The sequence below is a fragment of the Zonotrichia albicollis genome, chromosome 1 (genome assembly GCF_047830755.1).
Source record: "Zonotrichia albicollis isolate bZonAlb1 chromosome 1, bZonAlb1.hap1, whole genome shotgun sequence".
Lineage (NCBI taxonomy): Eukaryota > Metazoa > Chordata > Aves > Passeriformes > Passerellidae > Zonotrichia > Zonotrichia albicollis.
Window position 1 is genome coordinate 13,360,888 of NC_133819.1, and position 26,738 is coordinate 13,387,625.

At 39.4% G+C, this 26,738-nt stretch overlaps 1 protein-coding gene across 4 annotated transcripts in view; it reads right to left on the reverse strand.

Annotated features, from left to right (window-relative positions):
- Positions 1–26,738, reverse strand: part of CCNY (cyclin Y) — a 119,439-nt gene that overhangs the window by 36,218 nt on the left and 56,483 nt on the right. Inside the window, exons 2-5 of one of the 4 annotated variants that reach the window (XM_026796334.2) lie at positions 10,660–10,734; positions 6,148–6,167; positions 5,770–5,857; positions 4,961–4,995 (exon numbers count right to left, since the gene is read on the reverse strand). In XM_026796334.2, the coding sequence (XP_026652135.1) occupies positions 4,961–4,995; positions 5,770–5,857; positions 6,148–6,167; positions 10,660–10,734 (218 nt within the window). Of the gene's footprint in view, positions 1–4,960; positions 4,996–5,769; positions 5,858–6,147; positions 6,168–10,659; positions 10,735–26,738 lie in introns of those variants that run through there. The other 3 variants (XM_014270047.3, XM_005480388.4, XM_014270052.2) reach the window with 3 other exon arrangements.

A 26,738-nucleotide genomic window follows, 5' to 3' on the forward strand; every position in this document is an offset into this window, starting at 1 on the left:
TTTTTGGCTCTCAAAGCTCATCCTTACTCACGTCAACTAAAGAAAATGATGTCAGTAGACCACAGCTCCTGAGGGGCTCAGCAACCACCAGTAAACTCCTTTGCAGCACATGCAGGCCCTATTTAACCACTGATAAAGCACCCTGCTTTACAAACATGAAAGATTAAATATTTCTTTGACTGTTAAAATCAGCTCAAAGGCTTATATTTACAAAGCGTGTAATTGCTACTGTTGTGCAATTTCACCAGAGGGACTTTATTACATGCCCAGCAAAGCAAGTATTACATTGCCCCTTGTAAAAGGGCTGTCCTGCATGTTCTCATTCCAACTCCAAAGTCAGCTCTTGTTTCTCTCCATTAAAAAGTTTATCACTTCACATAACCATGAGGCTGACAAGAGAGGCAAAATTCTTCACCCTAGAAGACAGGAAAAGAAGCTAACTAACTGGAAGACTTTAGAAAAACACATTTCAAACAGTAAATTTAGGTAAGCCATTAAAGAAAACCTGTTAATTTTAACTTAACAGATGCCTGGAAAGAATCTTAAGCTGCATTTATTAGGAATGGCATCAGTATAGGGAATCTGCTAAATGGACCAGGTAGTCTATAAAGGCCCCCTCTAGACCTGCTTTTTGTGTGACTGTGCAATGGAAAGGAGCAAAGGCCACATTAAGCAATCTCTAGGAGAACTTCAAGAGCACCTGAGAAGCCTCTAACCTATTTTTCAGTTTATTTTGTTCTTCTCTTCAAGTAAGAAATTAAAATATCTTAAGGAATTTGGACAGCAATTATAAGCCTTTTCAACAGCCAGCCTCAGGCAGTCTACTTGAAAACAACATTTCATGTTTTATGTTGTGTTTTGCTTTCACAGATTAAACTACTTTTCAGACTATGCTCCTATTTCAGCATGTATCTTATTTACTCATTAATCACTAGTTGAGAGTATTTGATTATCAGTCACATGTCCAGTAGTTTTACAACAGGGAAGCAGAGCAGCCTCTTTATTCAATCTCACAAGAAAATTTGGGAGCTACATAGGAAGCATGCAAAAAGGCTCATAGAAATTGTTCTTGCCTCAACATGAACAGCAAAAGACCCAACTGCTCTCTGCAAGTCCCCAGCACTGTGTCTGGGGAGAAGCTTCCCCTGATGTGAATCACTACAGGGTCACTTACAAAGACCAGGGTTGTAACATGAGTGTTGCCCAGTAACTTTTCCCCAAGCTGATGAAAATTCTGGTCTAAACGTAGATGTTAACTTTTCTACTTGGAATGATAAAAATAGTATTAGTTTGCTGGAATTTAACATCCACTTGCCAGGTAGCAGACAGTGGAAGCCATGTCCAGAGGGCTAAAAAAGACCATGATGAAAGGATGATGTGGATACAAGGCTGGCAAGGAGTCTCCAGAATAAAAAATATGCAAAGGTGAGACACTATTTCCTTTTATTCTTTCCCTTTTCCTACCCTTTATCTTCCTTCAGAAATACAGAAATATATGTGAAAAATATCCCTTATTTTTAAGGGGTATTACTACTCATAAACATAGATTCATTTTAAGAGCGTATCTCACCTAGAAGTAATTACTTGGGCTAACAGAGCATTTTCTCCTTGTTGAAAAGGAACATCTCTAGAAAAGCTTGAAAGAGAAAACAACCTTCTTTCTCCCCTCACCCTGCTTCTTTCCTTTACAAAAAACACAGTAAAAAAAGAACTACCTACAGCAACAACAATAAAAGGTTTACTCTTTCTCCACCACCTCCTCTGAAAACACAAAACACGTCTGTCTTCCTGTTTGCTTCCTTGTACAGGCAGAGACACTGATGCAATCTCTCTCTGAGAAAAGAAACACCCCTATCTCAGTCTGCATCTTGATCCCTCTCAGCAGCTTGACTACGCAGATTAAAAGACATGTGCACACCAAGGCAGCATAAAAAACCCATAAAATAACAAAAAACACTGACTGCCAGTGCAATGGAAAGAGAAGCAGAGTGTGCTGCAACTGCTTAGGAATTAAAACAGGCTGGAAGAAAGCAAACAGGTCAGGTACATTGGAGGGAGAGAACTTTCAGCATCATTGCCAGGCTGTCATGTGTCTCCCTGGGCTCTGTGGGAACACAGAGATGGCAGCTCCTCCATAGCACTCTGTCACTCCCTCCTTTCATTCTTTCCCCACCCCAAAAAAAAAGAGCAGCTGCTGGCTTCTTCCATCACACCTTCTGACAAGGTGAATCTGAAACATGGCAACTGCCAGCTCTTGACAAAGTGTAACAAATCAAAGCAGGAGCCCACCACTTGTGTTTGGGGATCACAGGAAACTATTCAGGCAAATAAAATATCCTACAAACAAAAGCAAGTGAGAAGGGAAAAGAACAGTGGTGTGATCATGCTAAGAAAGAGCGTTTTTAAATGAGGAAGAGTCAATACTAATTTTTTTCATAAGTAGTATTTCAAAACTACATTTGTATAAATCACTAATCTGTTACTACACAGAATTTGGCAAGCAGTTAAAAAAAACCCACCCAGCTTTTCTTGACACTTCTCTTTCTAACCAGCCCCCCATATCACTTGGGAGAAATTCAATTCTGCCTGCAAAATAACCAGTTATGCAGATATTGCACAAAAAGATAAAAATACTTTGTTGCTCATCTTGGTTACTTATCACAAAAGGAGAATAAGCATGAAAAACAACAACAAAAAAAGATGACATCATTGAAAAATGTGCTGCATTATGGTGAGGAGTTATTTTAAAAAAAAAGACAATAATAACAGTACAGAATTTATGTCCTCTGGAATGTTTCCACCAGAGAAGATGTGGGCACCCAGCAGTTCATATCAACAGGGGAACAGGTGAGTAGCAATAGCTCTGGGTAGCATACACTGAGAAACAGTGGAAAAGAATGGATCAATCTATAGAGTATATCATAAACCATTGTACCATGTAAATAAAACCCATCATTTGTCACATACAACTGTTAAATCCAACCAATTCCTTCAATTTCTTCCAACAAGGTGGTCTAGACAAACCATGATGGCTCCCTGCAGTCTGAAAACCTAAAGACAGTTTCCAGTTACAAGTCACAGCTACCCCTTCAGAAACGATCACCCAGTTTGTACATCAGGTTTACCATGTGGAAGATTTAGGAGGTGCTGAATGAATACTTACAGGTGTGCTGAAGGAACAACCTAAAATATTACAGGACATGTTTGAAAATACAGCTTTTATCTGTGAGTATTGCCTAAAAAGCTTAACTGACCTGTAAAGACAGAGACATGGTAAGGACTTCAGCCTCATAAAGGTTATTTTTAGCTTTGTAATTCAGAAGTTCTTTGTAAGTACAAAGACTTAAGGTAGCAGTAAACCACTGAGGGAAGTTTACACTACTGCAACCTCAGCCAATATTTTGAATGGTACTTGGGAGGGGAAAAACAAAACAAATTAAGAAGAGGTACAGCACTTAGCACATCAACTGCATATGCTGCTACACTGAGCTCCCAACAACACAACTCCTCAGTGAGATGATCACCCTTCTCTTTTTTGTGGTGTGTCCAGCACCTAACCTAAAATCACTTTATACCAGAGTTTGCACTACGGTGCTTCCAGCAGCATCTGTAATAATCATCTTTGTTAATCTGCTGGAGGAATCAGAACTCACAACACAATTTTTATATATGAAATGGTTGGTACTGGTACACATTATTAAGTTTACAGGAACCCAGTACATTGGCTTTCCAAGTAATTTTATAACAAGACAACTGCTCTGCAAACTACCCTCACATGCACTATAAACAATGGGAATGTTTTATAGGGGAATAGAAGATGAGGACCAAGAACATCTGCTAACCTAGTGAGGGCAACATTAAGGGTTTTTTAAGCCTCACAGTATCCCATGACTTCTCAGAATCTTCGCTCTTGGGGAACTGAAAATCTCAGCTTGCTTTGACAGCCATGCAGTAGTTTCAGAAATACTCAACACCAACCAGTTCCATCAACAAGTGAAGCAGTTCTGCCCTCTCAGCCCACACAGCAGTTCATTCCTGCCCTCGTGGCTCCCTCCCTTTCTGCAGGTGTGAGCCCTGGAGTCAATCACAATTAGGAGTCCCACTTTAGCATTCAGCTGAATCTACCTGCATTTGTGCCCTGATCCAGTTTATCTGGAGCTAGACAACTGTCCACTTCAGCCCAAAGAGATGAAGTGGGTATAAACCGTATCTGTTTGTTTCAGCAGCTGTAGTGTCATAAAAATAGAGAAAAACTTGAGAGCTTCTCCCCATTCACCTTAAAGGCAAACAGCATTTGGTAGAAAATGAGTTCTTTCCCTTCTCAATTTTACTGAGCCATGACTCCACATATTTCAGCACAAGGCTTCACACACTGGTTCCAGGTGCTTCAGCAGTACAAACAATGCTAACTGAGGTGAAGAACCTGTTCCTGTACCAAAACAGGCTACAGGGCATTTGCTCTCAGCTTCACTAAGAATTTGATTCAAACAGAAGAGAACTGAATTGAAAAATGCCCAGGGTATATAATAAGCATATCAACCCCCTGTCTTCATACTCAGCATGTAGCACATGTCAATTCACATATACCTTGCATCAACACTTCAGAACAACTATGTAAATATCCAATGCTGTAGTTCTCTGCCAATGCAAACTTGGATACAAATGTAATCTAAAGTTTCAAGAGCTTCTGTAGTAATTTTAAAAACCATACCAATGTGTGCAGCTGTTTTTCCCAGATACCAGTTACCTATGTACACTGCTTGTGTGCATAATACTGTCTTAAAATCAACAGATTTGTTCCACTAACTCAATAGTCAAGGCCTACACTTCAGGATCCTAATGCACAACAAACATGTGAAGCATCAGCACCCTCTCAGCAATGTGGAAATCACGTGTGATAATTCTCATTTATAATATAGACAACAAGGAGAAAGCTGCATAGCGAGGCATTTTCACTTACGTGGTTTATATAGAGACTCTTGCGTTTTTCTCTCACTGCAAAAACACAAAATATGATAGAAATATTACATGACTATTTTTCCTGATTAAGCTTCTTATACACCATTTACATTAAAAAGAACAGGAGGCTATTTACGTGCAACATTATAATTGCTTTTGCACTAACCAAGTATATTTATATAGCAAACACAGAAGAAACACATATCTGTATGCATAAAGGCATTTATGTTCACTAGCATGGTGATGGGTTAAAATTCTCATCCATTGGGATACCTCACCAGGAGCTGGTCCACATGGGCAAGATAATATGCAGTGAGCTGCAATCCAAGGTAGCAGTGGCTTGGCCATTCTTGCCCAGCTCTCTGTGTGGGCACTCCTGAGCCACCAGTGCCTTCACCCAAGGTACCTTGCTGCAAAGTGGCCTACGCTACTTTGCAGGTATGAAAGCACCTAAACAGCCACACCACAGAGTCAGCAAATTCTCATCACAGCTTACTGTGCACTAACTCCCACAGAGAAGCCTTCAAACTGTATGGATTACACCACTGCCCCCTATAATGATCAGGCACAAGCCTGAAGCTATTACTCATGTTGGATGTAGCAACAAAAATCTATTTCCTTGGTGAGTATGAACCAGTCACCACAAGCAATGGTTGCAAGTCAAAGCCACAATTAGCCAAAACAGTCAGAAAGTAAATAGCAACAAAAAAGGAGATAGATGTATAAAGTCTTAATTGTCAGGAAAATGCTTATTACAGCTGATTATACAGACTATTTCATTTTTTTAAAGCACTTCCCCAATTAACTCACCCCATAGAGAGCCTGCGGAGCTCTGTTCCAGTGAAAATACCACAGCATTTAGGATACAACTCTGGAGGCAACTACCACATAAATCAAGCTGCAGGATTAAAATAATAATGGTTTCATGCTGTAGGTGATTAAATGTACTTTGGTGCATCATGATTTGAAAGCTATGCAAACCAATGCACTTAGCAAAATAAGAGCGTTCACAAAGGTGGGATCGCCTGTCCATTCCCTGTTGGATGAGAAGCCATTTTCTGTGATTTATTATAAGCAAGCAATCTCACATAAATAAGGCTGTATATGTGAATACTGTGAAATAATTGTGTTTAATGCAGACATAAAATGAAAATAAAAAAATAAGAAAAAACTTTGAAAAATCCTTACATAATTTTCCTCCCAGGGAGCAGAAAGGAGAATCACACATGACAGATGTTAGCCATGTCACTTAGAATATGGTCAAATCCACAATTACAGACATTGTATAAGAAATAGAATTAAACACGAACAGCAAAAAAATTCTGATGATCTAATAAATTGCTAAACTGCTTGAAATCCTGCTAAAACACTGCACTGCACTTAAGTTCCACACACTGCATTTATCACCATACATAAGACATCTACAGGGGAACATAAAATGATGGTAGGTACTTCTAAGAACAGCTAAAGTATTTGTCCAGTATCACATACTGCAATGTACAGGCAGTAAACAATTCTGATAAGCTGTGTGCAAACCTAATATAGTGCTTAACTCAAAGTTCATACCTATTAACAGTGAAATTTTGAACACTGTTAAGTATTTAACAGTTTTAATCACAAATAATTATACCACATTCTAAGTTCTTCAAATCCTACAAAGACAGCTGGCACATATACTCCAAATTCCATTTTAATGACCTTTATTCCCCTTAGATTTTTTTCTTCTGTATTTGTATCCCTTACTCAATTCCCCATAAAGGTACAATCCTCAAGTACCCAAAGCAAGAACATCACTCACAGCTCAAACCCATTTGCTATTGCCAGTCTCCAGAAGAATATGTTAAAATATTTATACAAACCCCTCCCTTTTGCCTCTGAAGCACTTCTTGTGCACATCCTTGCAAGCACCATGCTGACCTCCTTTCCCTGTCTCCCCATACAGCAGAAATTCAGTTAGCCTGGCCTCTCAGGTGAGGCACTACAGGAAGGCAGCTGCTCCTTTCTGTGCTTCTGGCTCACTCTGCCACAGTGTAAGGCTCAGCTCTCTCCAGAACACATGCCAGTGGGGAGCCAGGCAGAGCAGAAACCCATTCTGTTCCAACCATTCTTTTATAATCACAATCCCCATTTTAAACAAGAGGAAGCCAACCATTGCACAAGGCAAAATGACTATAAAGAGGTAATTCTATCACTTGCCTTCAGTCAGATAAAAAATGCTTTGCTGCTCATACAACTCAGTGTGGTCTGCAGCAGGGCTGACCATGTTAGAATGAACCAGCATTTTGCAGCATAAACTCCTAACTGCAACTCCAGGATTTTGGGTTTCAGGCATAGGGTTTTGATGACGTGAAGTCAAACAGATTTGGAGTCAGTTTAAACAATTCAAATACAACTTTGTTTTTAACATTATAAAACTTCAAAGTTATACTCTTCAAGTGGAGCCTGAGATGGTGCCAAATTATCTCAGTTTTCCTCATTCTGCAGTTGATGACCTATTCCTGTTGCTACAGAAACTTTCAACTTTTATTGTTGAGCTTTTGCAATAGGAGGAGTTTACCCTGAAACTTAAAGGGAATGAGTAAATACACACAGAGGCATCTGTATGTACATGTATGTATATACGTATTTTTCATTGTGCTGTAATAAGAACTCTCACTGTGGCATTTCTACACATTTATTTTAATGTCAATCATATCAGGATCAAAATCAAAATTCCCCATGATTACAATTATAGAACATCTTGTGTTTTGGAAGTGGAATTCCCAATAACTGGCAGCTCATCCAATTCTGTTTTAATTGAGAAGACTGGTCCCAGCTGACATTAAAGACCAAAAGCAGCTTACTCCACTTCTACCTGCCTATATAAATACCATTTGAAAGTCTTTTTGTCTGAAGCCCATTGTTGCACTGATACTGCAAAATTTAGCCAGTACATTGAATGTGTAAAGCCCAATCTAAATTAGAGGGGTGCAGCTGGAGCCCACTGACAGGCAACACCATTACCAGCACCCTGGAGAAACAAAGATTGCCTTCTTGCATGAAGAAAAGGTAGCTCCATTGTTGAAGTGCTGTTTGGAAACCCTGGGTTATTCACCCCCACACACTAAATAGTACTAAATAATAAAACCCACTAAATAATGGGTTTCCAGTCACCCACAGCTCACTGGCCAAGCTCAGCAGAGTAAGGAGAACTTGCATAAAGCACTCACAGAAGTTAAAAACAGGCAAGATTCTGTACCAGCTCCCTAAATAGGAAGAATTCCACACATATCATTCAGTATCTAGAAAATCCCCAAGAGTGACAGAAACATTTAAAAAAGCTCATCTAGCTAGGAATCAAATTAATATCTATTGTCACTTGAACTTTTCTGCTGATTCATTGAATGCTCAGGTAATTAAAGATCCATTCAGACTACTGATTAAGAGAGCAGGACAATTTACATGCTTAGCACAGCATCCAGGCTTCACAGAACAAAGACAATTAGAAACCACTTAATAAAACCAGATGCCACATCCTGTCTCATTCTATTTGTTGCTCTTGGCTCACATGTTGATCACAAGCAGGTCAAGCACAGCTTTGCCAGAAGAATGCTATAAACTACCAGTGAGGCTCAAAGAGCACAGGGCTACCAGAGAGCCAAACATGGAATTGTCTAAGGTAACACTGGCAAGTCACTCTAGCACCTAGTGATGGACTTGGCCATTTCCCTTTGTAAAACCATGAGATGTACACTCACAGCCAGAGCCAGATCCTGGATGAAACCCTGAATCCTGATGTCACTTGACTGTCTGTGTGTTGTAAAACGTGCATTTTAAATGTCCACAGGTCTTATCTAGAGAAATATTTCAGCTTACAATCAACAGGAAGGTTTTCCAGCCCAATACTATTCAAGTAATGGAGCAGTTATTTGCCCAAGTTAGGTGTTTTCAACACAGCTAGCTCAGCTCTCCTCTTCTACATCATCTGAAGTCGTCTTGGGGGTCCCCTAGATTCCACAGCAACCTGTCAGATTACAACCCTACATGCCCTGAAAAACCCCTCTGTTTTCTTCTTAACAAGCACCTGATTGCATTTTGGTTAGGCAGCACCCTTGAACAGTGTGCTAACTCCTACACCTCACTTGGTTCAACAAGGGGCCCAAAGTACAGCCAAGCAAAATCCTTAGTACTGGGAGCTGTCCCACCAGAACACAATGGCTCTTGGCAACATATCAAGAGATAAATGTTTGCAGAATCCTTTTATTTTTATACAAACAAAATAGGCTCTGTATTTTTTCCAAGGTATCAAGGACAGCTGAACTGATCTTACACTCCCATTGATAACACCTCTATAATGTTTCACTGAATTCATTGCCCTTACTCAAAAACATTTTCTTCACATTACTTAAACTAGAACAAAGCTTCATAGACCAACTCTAACATAGGTGTAAAGATTTTTGTTAAATGCTTAAAATGAACTTCATATTGCCATAAATTAACTGCTCCTATTACAAGTAAGAATAATCATCCAGTATGGTCAAAAACTTAGTTGTTGAACTTGGGTCTATTTTGTCCTTTCTTTCAACAAGCTGTAACAAGAAACAAGTAGCATCCATATGGGATTAGACAGTTTCAAAAAACAGCAAATTCACTATAAACCAGACATCAATTCTCATAGTACAACTATAGAAATATTGCCATATTCATTTGCCAGACTACCAAACCAGATTAGTATGGTAAATGGCATCCAAACCCAAATAATGAGGCATTGAAACAATCAGGGCTGAATTCAGAAGGAGAGTCTCAAGGTCAAAGGAGGTACTCACATAATCAACTCTTCAATTAAGGTCTAAATGTATATCCTCTTTATTCTAGTCATGCTCAAAAGCTAGCAAAAAATATACAGTAAGTGAAAACTACATTATTTTTCAAGTGATGTGTTTGACACTGCAATTTACTATGTAAATCAAAAGCAGCATTTGTAGGCAGCAGAAAGGAGGACAAAGAATTCATGCTGAACAGTCAGAATTAAAATGCAGGAACTGCTTTGAAAGTCCTGCTAGAAAATAATGTGTTTTGTATCCATTATTCATTTATTTCTAAACCAACAAATCATACATGTCCAACGGGGAACAAAAGAGCCACAGTAAATGGCTTCTATTCTACTAACTCTATCAGGAGGCTTGTTTAACAAATATTAATTTTAGAAATCATTTTGTCTATGTATAAAAAAATCCAACTAAACTCCAGACAAACATGATTACATAAAATCCATAGCAAGAGAAGGAAAAAGAATGATGGGGTAGGATGGGAATTATTTTGTTAAGAAAATCTAGTACTGAACTTATTTACAGTATAATCTATATCAGAGAAACCCCGGAATGTCTTTTTAGCTAATATAAGCTAGCATTTTTTTTAAAAAAAAATTTTCTACACCTTTTTCAGAAGCCTAATGTTCAGAGTGCTAAAAAATTTAAAAAACAGACAAAATATTTTCAATTTAGAGAAAATATTTCTTAAAATATAATTATATTGAGCTCCATCCATATTTGTACTACTGATCTGACAAGACAACTAAAGGTGTGACTACTTAAAACTCTAACATGATGCCTCTAAATGCCTCTTTTTGGGGGAGAGGGGGTCATTGCATATTAAAGGACTATCACATGCATTCTAAGAGAGGGTTTAGAGATAACTACTGTAATAAATTCAGTAACCTACCATCTGTTTGTGATTTACTGAGAAATATCGTACTGGCCCGTGGATGATCTGACGGGTTGAATTCCATGTTCAAATCTGGAAAGAAAGCACAGCACAAAAACCATTTATGAGTATTCAATGGCAGACACAGATTTTCTCATTCTTTTTAGTAAGACCAAGTTTACATACTTAAGCAGCTACTGTAAAACAGAATCCATCTTGAGGCCCACTTTTTTATCCTTCTTTGCACAAGTGGCTCTTTTTGGCACACAAATCATTTGCATCAACACAGCTTTGGGATTAGACTTCAGTTCTAAGGGCTGCTTTTGGATTAAAACAGATAAAGCAGCTTGAGAAGCTGGTATACAAGAAGTCAGGAATTTCCCATTTACCATCCCTTTCTTCCCACCATGCCCCAAAGCCACAGCTTGTTATATGCACTTATTGAAGAATTAAGTATTACAAACAAATGCACAACCCTCTACATATAGACAGGTTTCCAAGATTAGACATGATTAAAAAAAAAAAAGTAGTTATTGATACTGAATGTAAACAAGTCAACTCTAGGCTAGAGCCTTTTATGCAATCAAGATTAGAAAAACATGGCACTTCCACATACTAACACTCTTTGCTTTAACAATTTGTAAAAAAGAAACAAAAAACCCCCACAACTACAATAAAGACCTCAAAAACCCCCAAAAAACCCAAACCAGTCCTAAAAGATATTTACCAGTTACAAATTCAAATCTATCTTACATAATACAAACTTCTATCAATGATTTTCCTTATCAACTTGAAAATCCATTGAATTTATTTGTCCCCAAATTGCACTCTACTACCCATTTGCTAAAGCTTACAGGCCTGTATCCACTAGAAAACATGTTACTAAAATAGTACATATTTTTTTAGCATTTCCTTGCTGTCCCAGGGTGGCTTTCTTAACCTCAGCTCTGTTACATTCTATCTCCAAATGTACATTCTCTTGTATTTTAAGCAGGCATTTATGTGAGATTACATAGGAGCACTGATATTTTTATCTTCTGTGATTATCCCAGCATTTCTACAATTCTCTCATTCCCCTTTCATATCCTTGTGAAAGCTCAGTAAAACTGGAAATTAAGCCCCAGGTATTAGGAAAAGAAAACAAAGTCATTTTGCTCCAGGGTCAAGTTCTTCTGTCTACAGCTTTCCCTGTAGCTTTTCCTTTCCCTGCTCTCCTTGCCCTTCTATTTAATAATTTACCAGGTCTTTCACTTCCCTGCATTTTTCTCCTTACCACACCTCTCTACAAATGTACCTTCTATTTGTATTTTTCCATTTTATGCTCTCTTGGTTTCCTTTTCACCTCCCTGCACTCTGCAGCCCATGAGATGAGCAGCCTCACATGCTGCTGGACACCTGGGCACAACTTCTGGAAAATAACTGATCTTTCTACAAGGAAGACCTGAGAATGCAGAAGTGCAACGTCGCAGTTGCAAATAGTCTTCTCATTACTATTATCATTATCATCCATGCCACAAAGGAAAGGGAATCTAGGGGTTTCAAGGGAAAGCTATTTTGATTGTCCCAGAAATCAGAGACAAGTTTGGAGAATATCCTAAGAATGTCATCTTATGTTAGGAGTTCTGACTTCAAGGGACTATGAACTAGAATGTTTTCATGTTACTCTATGCATCATCTTCAGACATGTAGAAGAAAAAATAACCATCCATTGACATAGACAATGCTGGTATAGACTCTTTTCCATTTGTCATGGTTAAACCACCACACCACTTCAGGATGGTTTTTCTGTTAAGCTGAATTCAAGATGCTTCTCCTTACATGAAGGGTAATCAGCACTTAAAAATGCAAAATATCAAAAATGCAATATTATCTTTTGTCAACCTCTTCATCTTTTATTAGCGCAATACATCACCAGGAAAAAAAAAAAAAGAGCCCTTTCTTTTTTAAAACACTACAGATATCTTCTCTGCAACCATTTCAAAGTACAGAAGTGCAAATTCAGTCAATAAAATACGATCAGGAACACAAAACTGAATCCAGCTTGCAAAACACCGAAAAAACACTTCTTTCCTTCAAGCCTAGAAAATAATCTGCTTTAGCAAAAATAACAACCTGGTACAGGCTCACAGTTTGTTTGCAGGTGTGAAAAAAAAGAAAAACCAATTGCCACATCTTACAGTCAAACTGCATCTCCCAAAAATGCCTGTGTTACAAGGTGCTATTTTGCAGAAGCAGTAAACCAACAGAGGACTTAAAAGCCTGTTGGGAAAATGCATGAACTACCCAAAAGCACTGTCTCTTAGATAAACTGTTGCTCTTCTGACAGGAGCTGAAAGAAGGCCAGCAAAACCCCATCTCAGCAGCTGCAGAGAACAGTCCAGGGATTTTTAATTGTCTTGGCAGAGCCAATGGTCCACAGCCAGGGAGCAACTGTGGCTCCTTCCCACCACTGAGCCCCACAGAGCAGCACACATCCTCCTCTCTCCACATGCCTTCTCTCACATCCTCCCCAGCAACAGCAAGGACCAGACACATCCATCTGTCCTTCCCAAACTGCCTGCACACAACTCAGAGCAGGAGAACGCTGCTATGGGCAAAGGCAAAGCCTGATTTACCTGCACAATGTGGCAGAAGGGGACAGGTGCTGCTGAGAGGGGCTGGCTCCCCACACCCCTCTGATAAACAGCACAGGTCCTGCAGGCAGAGGCACTGCTTGGTGTGCACCTGCAACTGGGCCAACCCCATTTCCTCCAGGAAAAAGGGTTAGGCAAACGCAAGCATTCCACTTGTGGCACCACACCACTCCAGAGCACCACTGCTGGCACCCTGGAGCATTAGAATGGATGCACAACATCAAAGATTTCAGTCTCTGGTGGTTCTCACATGTCTTAATTCATTGTACACATTTAAAACAATTGTCTTTTTGAATGTGACAGCAAATTCTGACAGATGTCACTACAAAACACATTACAGAAGATAGATCAAAGGATACACAAATATCTAAAGCCAGTAACTCATCACAAAGGGCATTATCCATAAAAAGGTTAACTCCATCCTAAAGAAAATAGGATATTCATACTGCTTTTGTGTTATTACTAGTTCTTTCTTTAGTTATTTAGTTATTACTAGTTCTTCCTTTAGTATTTGAAAAGTACCATGAAAACCAGCCAGAACAGGAAAGGTTTACCCATTTGTTATGAAACGGTCAAAGATAAAAAAAGAGATTTAAACTCACACAAGCAATAATCTGTTATTCAGAAGAAAGGAAAATGAGAGCCACAATTTTAAGTCTCAAAAACTGCACAAAAATGTTCTTCATTACTATCAGTCTGCTCTGCAACTCATCACAGCCTTCAAATGAAAGACTAACAGTGGGTACTTCTTCCAACAGTTATCCAGCATTGCAAAAGAGCAAGCCATGGTCTCATGGATAGTCCATCTCTTTCACTGTAGCTTTCTTTTCTGTTGAACAGAATTAGAATGTTTTTCTATCATCTCCAAGTTTGCTTTGGTTTTTTTTTTCATTACTAAATGAAAAAAATTATTAAATTAGGCAAAATATAATCCACATCCTGTAAACACCTCAACAGTCTGGTACCTCATGAAAATGTCAGGGCTTTTGTCTTCTAAAGATTAGGAACCAAAGGTTTGTGTCTTTAAATACATATACACAGGCACATATCTATATCTATAGATTGGTTGATAGCTGCATATTTAAACGAAACCTAATTTTTGGTTAGCCAAGGCAAAGTCAGACTCGTGCACACTTCAAATAAGAGATCATGTGTCTAACAGAACTCACACAATTTTGGAGGATTTGAACAAAAACAGTTACAAATGCAGGCAAATATACTTAAGACTGCATTCTCTTATTTGCTTAGTAGCAGCCATATTAACAATTTTTATAATTGGCCATTTTGATGCACCACATCAAAATAAAATCACTCTGAAGAAAAAAGAATAGATTGTGCATATAACTGAATTTAGTACATAACTGTGCTGAAGTTACAGACAACCACCAGAATAACCCAACAAGATTCACCCCGCACACTATGAGAAGCTTAATTCCTAAAGCGACAGCAGCTGCATTCAAATATGGCCATAAAAAGAAGAGAACTGTAAAACAGTTTGGCTTCAGACTTGGGCTAAAGCCCAGGCAAGATTTTAAATCTCAAAACAAGATCTTAGTAATGCATTTTGAGACCAAAAAACAACTGAACACAGCCTCAGCTTCCACTTTTTAAAGCGGAAAGAGCAGAGCAAAGAGTAAGAAAAAAATTTAGATGAGTGTAGAGGTGAGCTACAAGAGTGACAGACTGCTGAAAATTCCTTCAATTGAGAGTCTTGATACTGTAGCTGAAGGAAAAGGAAAACTATGAGGTGCCTGCTTTTCACATAAAACTTGGTAACTACTGAAAGCTCTCTCTAATCTAGCACACAACATAACAAAAACAGTGGAAAATGAAAGCCAAAAGAAAGATCTTAATTATGACCTTGGATGATAAAAAAGGGAGGACAATTAGGCAGTGAAGCTCCACACCCAAGAAACATGCACTCAACTTATCTTGATGTTTTCTTTTTTGAGAAGATTGCTCTAGCCAAACATTGTTGGGCTCGAGTCCAGAATGAGTATTTGGGCTCAATTAAGAATAACTTGTGCAAGTTACTTGCTTATGATTCATATGCAGGTCAGATCAGATGATCCCAGGGGCCTCAAGCCTAAGGTCTATAAAATCTTCAGAAATAGCAATATTTAAATTATTAAGCACAAAAGCTCAGCAAATCCAAGTGGCACATCTGTAAACTTTCTAAAACTGCACCAAGCTCTGCTGCAATTCTTCAGAAAGAGGTACATTTTCAAACTTGTGGTTAGAATATATTATACAAGAGAAAAAGCCAGTAAAGGATGAGACTAAATCTTTTGTGGCAAAACTTTAACAAAAAACCCAACTGCTTCTTCACCTCATGAATCTTACCGTGATAGGAGAGCGAGAGAGAGATGACAAGAGAATGAAGGATGGATACTGTAGCAACTTCTGAGCAATACACAACAAAGTTCCTGTGTGACACAAACAGGAAAAACCAACACAGTCACTGCTTTTCTAACAGTGCACGTGGGCTGCAGCACAGGGAGCAGGCCTGAAAATGTGTTTATTCTGTTAGAAAAATAAGATGTTATTTCCTTCCTTTTGAACAATGAAAGTCAGGTAAGTAAGTCTGCACCACCAAAGCTCTGATGCTGATTTGATAACAGAATAAAGTCTCAGCTGAGTAAACCACTGGTTTTAGTCTTACTCAATTCTGAAATAACCTGGTGAAATCCTCTCCTTCCTTCCCCCCTGGCACCAGAGCCTATCACTGCCACTGCACAGCCACCATCACCATTTAGGAAAGAGATATGAGCAACCATTAATATGGGACACTATGCTTCATTTTTAAAAATTATTTAAAGCACTTAAGGTAAGAACAAACCTATCCAGGGCATGCTGCAGAGGAAATTGAGCTGACCAGGCACTACACAAATTACTTTACTTCTCTGCCATCTTTTTCTCCACCCACAGCCTGACACTACAGTGACTGCCTGCAGTGGGTGGAAAACAACAAAAACACCACAAAGGTTCTTAATGAGCAACTACAAGAATGCAATCCATGAGTAATATCTAAGCCCTACGCTCTTTGAGGAAGGAAGCGTGTCAGAAGAGAAGAGAAACAATCACCACAGAGGCAAAGGGAAAGGGAAGCACAGGTGACCTGAGCTAAGGGGACGATGCTCACAGCGATGTCCAAGGCAGAGCTTCCCACGTGCCCAGGTGTGGGTGGGCACCAGCACAGCTCTGACTCCCCAGCCCATGGCCCACCTCTGCACCAGCAGCACCTGAGGGGTAATTTGTGCAGCTGGCAGAGACAGGGAGGTTGGTGCTCCTGCCCTCACTGTACCAGCCCATAGGAATGAGTTGATGCCATCTGTGGGAAGAGAAACAAATCTGTATTCTACAAGCACAGATAGGGAGATAAGCTTCCCAACACTGAACCTAGAAAAAAATGCTGAAATAAATTCCAAAAGTCTCATTACACCTTTTTCCTTTCTGCTACTGTCTAACTGTAGTGAGCTGCTCTCCTCAATTAACAGCAATTAGCCATGAGTACAATAATGAAAACACACCCTTAAACATTATTATGTTATTTGCACTCCCTGAGGAGATGGTGAGAGTTAAAAGGACACCTCAGCTAAGAGGATGCCCCTCATCTGTCTCTAGTCAAATGAAGACTAAAAACAAAGACTAAAATAGAGAGCAAAGCCTTCTTCAATCTTGTTTCTATCTCTCACCATTATTATCCATAATATTGGATTTTATTTTAAAGCACCATAATTTATGCAAAAGAGGTATGACACAACTTCACATTTGGAAAGCACTATGATTAAATCTAGCAGTAAAGTTCCCATTTGAGATTTCTGTACATCAATGTCTCCAAAATGTGGGATGCATAAAACACTGTGACTAAAATACACCAGGATAAATAAATAAAGCACTGGGGGGCTTTCTGTTCAGAGGTTTTCAAAACTTTCAAGCCAAAACAAGACTGAATTGTATAGGCTGATTTCACTGTAACTGCACCTGTTTTTACAGTAGAATTTCCAAGATGTGAGATCCATTACTACAAATTTCAGCTCATGTCATTCAAACACCACACAATCAAAGCATAAAGATTCAGCACTATCAGACTACAAGATCCAGCAGCAACTTTTTACAACACTTCAGCTCTAATCTAAGCAGCAGCTAACCTACCACAAATGAAGATGCCTCCCAGCTGCATGCAGTATTCCTGCAAGAACAAATGTTTGTGATCGCGTTCCAGTAGACTTTAACAAGAATAATTAAAAGCAAAGAAAGTTGGAATTTGGATGGCTTTCAAGAGCCAATTGGCTAGAAGCATAAACTCCTTCAGGTTTGGCTAGATTGCTGGAAAAACTTGGATGTGATCTTTGCTACCCTGGAGCTATGGCATTCTCAGCCTACCATTCCAAGCAAATGAGGGGCACGACATTTCTCAGCAAGTTCCAATTACATGGTGACTCTGTTCCAGGCTCTGCTCTGATCTCAGTTTTCAAGGGAGGCTGAGAGAGTTCATCAATAAAAGAAACCCTCTGTGGCAAATAATGCTCATTTCTGTACAGTTATGCCTGACCAGTCAGCCAAGTGACAGCCCAGAGCAGTTCTTCTGGGCACAGCTATATTTATTGTCTCTTCTAGAAGCAAATCAGAGATATAACTTCCCACAGGGTGAAATAAGGTTTGTATCCAGGATTGTTAGTTTTGTATCACTTATCAGGATTTGCTTTCCCTTACACAGCAGCCTCTCCCAACTAACTAGACACATTTCAAGAGCAAATTAAATGATCTGACATTACATGATACATAAGTCTCTCGTTTAATGTCTCTTTGCATTTAGAAAATGAAAGATAGCAATAAATACATCTTTTCCCTGTCAAGCTCATCTCATGGAAGTCTTTCAGACATTCCAGTACTGCACTTAGTTGTTTTTGCTCTAACTGTAACCAAAATTAATTTTAGAAAGTTTATTGATATGTAAAGATAGAAGAAGACAAGGAAAAAAAACTACTAATGCAAACACTTCTTCATTCCCTTCCCCACAGGAAAATAGAGAGGAAAAGACTACTTCTCCCCATTATCTGCAGAATTCAGCATGAACTGAAGAGAGCAACAATTCTGTGCTATTATTAAATCAGGAGCATTCCCCTTATTTAAATACAACTGTCCACTGTAAAAAGTGCTTCACACAACACATATGACTGTTCATACAACTATTTCCATCATACTCAAATACTGTTCCACTGGTTTTTGAGTCCAACACAGAATCACTGAATCATAGAATTACTTAGGTTGGAAGAAACTCTTAAGATTATCAACCCAGCACTGCCAAGTCCACCACTTGGATGGCCCAGCCATGTCCCCAAGTGCCACAAGCACAATCTTGAAGATCCCTCCAGGGACAGTATTGTCACTGACAGGCTACACAATTCAGCGAAGCCTACAAAGACAGGGCTTCAAATACAGCTGCATGACCTTCAGGTAACCTAAGTTCCACAGCAAAAACCCAAGAGAATAAAAACATTTCTTGAATAGCAATGCCTCAAGATGGAGACATTAAATACTATTTCTTGTTGAAGTTAAAATCATAGAGAAAATCTAAAAAGTATTCTGAGATTAATACTAATGTGAATACAAATACCAACTGGAAGAATACATGCTCCTGCTTTGTAAGATTTCAATGTATGCTTTTAATGTTAATTTTTTCAAGTCTTTCAGCCTGTACTAATACCCTAGCAGTAAATTTGGTCAAGAAAAATTTAGACTGGGTAACTGCAGAAATTAGCAATGAAAAGGCAAAAGAGAAATTTAAGTGCACTACTCAGTCCTCTTTTTTTTTCTCTTATTGTACCAAATAAGAACTGATAGTCAAAACAGACTTACTTAAAGAACACTGAAATTTATTCAGTTAGTTTAAAAAGCAAGCTATATGAATAATGGAACGCAAATATTTAAGCAGCTCTAGAGAATCAAGGACTGAAAAGGGAAAAAAAAGCTCAAAAATTTCAAATATTTCCTTTTGCAGTGTTTCAAGTCTTTGGAACATGTTTCAAGGTGTGCACATAACAGAAATTAAAGACCTATCCCAGCGAGGGTCAGTTCCTTCTAAGACCTACACCTGAAGATAACTGAGGACATGAAGCAGGCTGGAGTCAGGCTAACAGGCTGACCTTTTCTTCAAGCCTATAGCTCAAAGGAGCACCAACTGTGATTTCCCCGGGAGGATGGGCATGCCCCAGCCCTGTCAGTGCTGAAGGCTAGGCCAAGTGAGGACTTGAGCAAACTGCTCTAGTGGAAGATGTCCATGCCCATAGCGGGGGTTGGTTTTGGATGATCTTTAGGGTCCTTTTCAACTCTCAGAATTCTGTGATTCTACCGTGACACCACCACTTCCCTGGGCAGCCTGTGCCAATGCCTGACAACCCTCTCAGGAAAGAATTGTTCCCTAATACCCAATCTAAACCTCCCCTGATGCAACTTGAGGCCATTTCTTCTTGTCCTACCTGGTTGCCTTGGAGAAGAGGCCAATTCCCACCTGGCTACAGCCTCCTCTCAGGCTGTTGTAGAGGGCAATAAGGGTCTTGCCCTGAGCCTCCTTTCCTCCAGGACAAACACCTCCAGCTCCCTCAGCCCCTTTCTCCCAACACTTATATTCTAGTCCTTTCAGAAGCTTCACTGTCCTTTGGACACACTCCAGCACCTCAATGTCATGAAGCATGATTCATTTTACATTACCTAAAACACATGAAGCGTAAGAAAAATAAAACACAATAGTGGAACATAGAACAATGTCTATTCTAAAAGCCACTTCTTTAGATCAAGATATATTGACATACAAGAATATCCCTTCGCCTTTGCTTATCTGACTAAAAATCTAGGGCCAGCAAAGTCCAACAACTTGTCAAATATGGCACCTTTAAGATTTTCAGTTTCCTGTTAAAATTAATAAGAACAGTGACAAGCACGTGTGTGAGCGTGCCCACCTTTCCTCCTGACAGCAGGCCCAAGGCATGCTACAGAGTAAAGGACACTGATAACCCTTTAATGAAACACTGTCCTCACAGAGAGCATCCCACCAGTCTTGTAAAAATAATTAATTTTTGGGTTTTTTTTTTTAAGAAGAGCTCAACAGAACCTAGCCCAAGAATCACAACTGGGCCCAAAACTTGTTTATATGCAGGATATCCAGGGATATCAACCAGGCATGCTGAAATACACACAAACTGACTCCAGAGCTGAGGAAAAACACTCCCTAGGACATCACAGGTTTTCATGGACAAAAATTCACTCTGAAGCACCATTTTCATCATACTGAGATTGTGTAACATGATTTTTGCAATGAAAAGCCTACACTGGGACAGAAGTGGAGTCCTGCAAGTCCATCTCACACAAGGGCTCCCATAGCTTCTGATTCCTTGGCACTGAGCACAGAGCAGGTTTCAGCCCAGCAGACAGGGGTGGCCTGAGCCAGACCCAGCAGATGCAGCAGCCCCCCTCAAAGGTCTCAGAACTCACACAGCCACCTGCCTCAGCTCATCTGGAGGAGCACATGGCCACAGACACACAGCTAAAGCCAAGCAAAACTGCTCTGAACACTTCCCACCAAAAGGCAAGGAATGTGTGTGGCATTCCAGCTCTGCTGTTAGAATACAAACACGGGGTAAGGCTTGCTCTCATTTTTCAGAAGCATGGTCCAGTCTAAATATTACAATATAATATAGAAAACAACACTTCCACAAAATCTTTTTTCCCCCCAATAATCATATATGATATAGCTGCCTTCAAGTAATGTAGGCTAGGCAGAGAAACTCCAGTGCCCATTTTAAAGCATCTTGCTTTGCACTCCTGGGCTTTGCTGCACACATTGCCCATCACTGCTCATTTTCTCACTGATAACCTGTTCATTTTGTTACTAGACCACACTTGCGGGCACTTGAGAGCACAGTACTCAAGTTCCCAGTTCCACCTTCTCTCTCACTAACCTTCCTTGATTAAATGCCAGCTAGAGCACACTGGAGGTGATCCTATCACTGTGCCCACATTCAGGAATACAGGCTGGGGTCTCCAAGCGCATTTCTACATAAAGCAGCAGAACGTCACCACCTGAACTGCTACATCACCTGTCTCCAGCAGGATTTATCAACACCTTAACTATTGCCTGCTTTGTCAACATCACTTGTGCTCCACTTAAGCAAATGTAGCAATGAAAGGAACTAAACCATGTCCTATTAACCCCGAACTGAAATTTATGCATTTCTCTAATGTCCTTGTTAGCATTTATAGTGCTTAGTGTTTCTCCCTAACAAACTTCTACTTAAGTTGTCCACCAATTCAAAATTAATTTATTCTGCCCTATCACATTCAAAGGCAGACAGAAGAGAACATAAAGCATTGTGAAAGACTTGTAAAAATTATTAATTAAAAAAATACCAAGTTATTTTTCTTCACATACATGTATCAGAAAAAAAATTATGCTTCAGTCACCACCCATTATGATACCAACTTTACTTGACAAATGTAAAAATCTTTTAAACACAGTATCATTACAGACCTAAACAAATTACACCAGCTGATGCCACACCAAATTACTTGACTTGTTTGAAACAGTATTACCATGCTCTCCCACCAAGAGACATCAAGCCATCCATGCCCCAAGAGAGTCTGGCTGCGAACCCAGCTGCTCTTGCCACAAATTTAACCTAGAGGTTGGTTAGCAGCTGGTAGGGGATTTTTGTCACTGAGCCAAACACACAACACCCGTCAGTGGAAGTGCTGGGTTAACCTACAGCAAAGTGAAGGAATTTTACCAAAGACACAGATCAATACAAACTTAGCAGCATAATGATCATCATTTCACAGCTGACATTATGAGTTTGAATCTTAGACTGAAGCATTACCTGCAGCTTTGCACCACGGCCCATGCATTTCACCATTCCTCAAAACATGATTGCCATACAAACCAGTAAGAAAATGCATGACTCAACGGTCATTATATTCTGCAAAACAGGGCACAGGAGCCTGAACTGCAGCTCAACTCTACATCTGGAAAAAGGCATCTTATGATATTGATTGAAGCTCTGAGGAGCTCTCACCAGCCCAGCAGGGTAGGATGAGTTTACCCTTCCTCATTCCCTTACAGAAATGATTTTTTAAAGTGCCAGTGAAAACAGCATCTTTCCAGGCTCTCTTTTCTTTTGCTTCCCTACTGAGCTGTGTGACCCAAAGTTAGAGTATGCAGATAATCCGTGAAATACAAAGAGAAAAATATCGACCCTGGTTTCTCAGAAAATTTAGTGCAAGTGTATTATACTACACTTGCAAAGGTACATTTCTGACTTCAAGGACAGGAGCTGCTTTCTTAAGATGCAAAAAATATAACTTGTAGTATTTTCTGAGGATATTTGGTAAACTACAATAACAGGCTTTCAATTTTTCCCTTGTAGATTTGTATTCACATGGCAACCAAATCACCAAGCTACCAAGATACAGTGTCAAAATCATACATAAAAATTATACCTAAAACTTAAAGTCAACTGATATTACAAACCTCTCATCAGTCAATCTCTACATCTGTCAATGCATGCAAAAGCCCATAAACATACCCAGTTAAAGCCCATGTAATGTGCATTACTCAGCTATCGTGCTGCCCTGTGTATGCCCAGAAGGCTCAGTCCCATTGAAGGCTGATGGCAGAGCAGGAACCTCCCTGATTCCTGAACGTGCATCCACTTCTGATGCTGCCATGTCATTATTACCCAGACTCCAGACACTACACCCTCCAAAATATGAACCCTGCAACTTCCACACTCATGCATTCCACACACCAGGCACACAAAGAAGAACAAAAAGGAAATTGATAGTTGAACTCTGAAGAAAAGAGATACAGATCTTTAATTGACATTTAAGTCTTTCAGTTGTTTAATAAACATCTGCTCTCAGAAGAGTCAGCTCAGAGTCATTAAGTGCTGACCTTGAGGAAGCCTCTTACAACAATTGAGTATGTTATGAATTGCCACTATAGGAGCCACCATTTCTAGTGAGATAAAAAGCAGTGCATTGATATTTTATTTGCTGAAAATTTATAGCAATCTCAAACATTGCCATCTATCTTCATCACGGTTCAATATATTAACCTGAATATCTGAATAGCTCTTAACAACCACAGAAAAGTCTTAAATTCACTCCTAAGTCAAAATCCTACAGAAATGTTCTGTTCTTGTCCCAAACACAAAATTATTTCTGAGATTACACTGGCTCAATGCCCAGGACTAGTAACACCCAGTCACAGTGCAGCAACTAGTTTCAGATTCAACATTTTACAGCTTTCCAGCTCTTGATAAGAGCCCTGGACAACTGCAAAAAGGATAAAAGCAATTTCCTATTTCTTGGTTTTTTTCCTCCAAGTCAGGTGCCATCAGATGTAGTACTCAGGTCTTGAGGCTGACCTGATCAAGTAATGCAGCCATTCTAAATCCAGGCAGATGAAACCTTACAAACCAAACCCAGAACAGGGATACCTGTGCGAGGAACTGAGGTAAAGGAATAAAAACTATGTCCCATCAAAATGCCAGTGCCATTCTGCACTTAGCCCACAGCTCTGTGGAACTGACTCCAAGCATCAATCTAGGCAGCCAGAAAAAGAAGAGCACATCCTTAGATGTCACAGAACTATCTTGCTCAAACTTCATAGTTGCTTTTTAGATGTCTAACTCAGCCCCACAATAAACAAAGTAAGCACCTTTAAAAGTGCATTTGTTTAGTAGCTATTTCACAAAATCATAAAACAAATATTTGGGATAGAACAGACACATCATACCCTGGACATACTGACCCTTTTCCATTGTCTACACATGGATCCAGTGGTGACAAACTCAAGTCTAAAGCAAGGTGCAGTGAGCTAAGGTTGACACAAATTACTCTTCTCTTGGTAATAAACCCAAAGATTTCTGATTTGACTGAGTCACTCAGGACAGGCTGCTGACTGCTCACTATGAATTATGAACGAAGCAGGACTCTGTCTCCACATCCCACTCTCTCTTGATGTCCTCCATATAACATCTTTATTTCACCAACAAATCCCACTGGATTCCTACAGACAAGCTCTCCTTCTCTGCACTGACTGCTGCATTACTTACAGTCCATTCTCAGTACAGGATGAGGCAGGACAGGAATCCTGTTGAAAAACAACATATGGGCATATAAGCAATCTGGGAAAGACAGAATGAAGTTCTTTGATTCTGTTTAATCTTGAAAGTTTCAGAATCAGTTCATCTTCATTAATCTTTTAAGCCTTTCCTCAAATCCATGAGTATACATGAAGTTTGCTTGAACATCTGGACCCATTTTTTAGAAAAACCTGTTGCCCCAAGAAGCCTTCCAGATTCAGGAGAGGACCTACTGAAATGTCAAGTAATATCATCAAACAATTTTGTCTCTGTTCTCCCTCAGGTGCAGAGACCGACACAGTCAGACGTCCCTGATCTTTCCTGATACATTTATTGACAACCTTAGCAAGACATTAATTAAAAAATATATAAAATAAAAGACTACACTAACCCAGCCATGCTTCCAACTATTCACATTGACACTACGTGCTGCTGCTTACTTATCAGGCAGTATCTTATTTCCAGATTACGGGAACTGTTCCAGGTTCCAAGGCTACTGGAAAGATACATCCAAATGTCAGGCCATATGCAACGTAACATTTTTGAACAAACACTTCCTATTATTGCCTACCAGGGAAACGCTAATTTAATTCACCAAGTTCAATTCTTCTGAGCCTTTGTTTTTGCCTTTAATACTCAATGTGTGCAAATGTTCATTGTCAGATTCAGACCTGTGCTCAACCCATTAGACACATCAAAAGCAGCAAAGGTGAATTGCTACAGCTCAAACCACCACATGTGAGCCTAGAACACTGCTTTAAGAGTTGCTATGAGAAAAGAGAATCAGAAAGACAATGTATTAAATCAGAAAAGAGAATACCAAATGCAGCATGCTAATCAGACTGATTTCATCAAGTCTCCTCCAAGACAATCTACTGAGGGAATCTACTGACAGGGAAGAATAACCACATCATTAGTGATTTGTATAGCTGCCAGAAATGCATCTAGTCACACCAGAGATTAAATGTTTAAGCAATTGCTAAGCAGACATGAAATTTTTCCAATTCTAAGGCCTACCTCTAATCTGCCAATAAGAAAATTAAATACAGTGAGCCATTTAACTCTGGACAGCAGTTTCTCACCTAAAATATTATCAGAAGTTGTTTTTCATTAAAATGTGTCAGTTCACATCATAGGAGAGGTTTTACTGGCATGTGTTGTATGCACAGAAGCATGTACCAAATCCAACTCTGACTGCCCTTTGAAAGTGAAAAAAAATACAATTCCATATATTCAGGAGTCACTTGAAAAGTTAACATGTAATAGGAAGACCTGGAGGTCCTACCCTTCTGAAGAACCACGGTGTCCTGAACAATGGTGTCCTGATACTGAAAGGATCCAGATACAGAGTGGGAAAATTGAGCAGGCTTTTGCAATGGAAGCTTACATCTCTCAGACTTTAAGTTCTATCCTTAATGGGATAAAAAACACATAAGGGAGATCTGGCAGATACATGGAATCACAGAACCAATAAGGTTGGAAAAGACCTCTGAGATAACAAAGTCCAACCCATGACCAACCACCATCACGTCTAGACCGCAGCACTGAGTGCCACGTCCATTCTTTCCTTAAATACTGCACCTATCCCTGGGCAGTCCATTACAATGTCTCATCATCCTTTCTGCAAAAATATTCCTTCTAATGTCCAACCTAAACCTCCTCTGATGCAGCTTAAGACTACCAAAACAAGGCCACTTGCTTCTAAAACTAAGCAAACAGAGTGCTCAGAAAGGCCAGGCACAAATTGCAAAAATGATGGGAAAGGAAGCACAGGATGAAATGGTCACTTTTCAACAACTGTTCTCTGTAATTTTTCAATACATTCCAAACCATGAAATTATTTTAATAAGATGGCAAAGTCTGCAGATGACAGGACATATCACAGATGGAATCAACTGTGAAAAATGTCTTAGTTACTTGTTGACAAAATGGTAGACGTAGATAAATGCAAGAATTGGGGCAGACAGGAAAAAACATTCAAAATTCCTCTTCAATATTATGAGTTTTGAATATTCCTTCTGAGGAAAAGGGTTGTAGGAATTGGGAAAAAAGGCAATCAGATATGGGCACACTCAAATCACACAGAAGGAAGAGGCTCCTCAGCAACATTAATGCTGAATAACAACTTGCACACCACTGAAGTTCTCCCAGTACCAATGGGTTCAAAGGGAATCCCTTTGAGGTTTTATATATATAAGAGAGGTTCCTAGAAGAAAAACTCACTAATATTTGCAAAGTGCATAGTAACAGCTCAGGGAATTCCCAGGGTGGAGCCTTAAGGCAAATATTGTTACGTTCCTGTTTTATTATTCTGCCACTG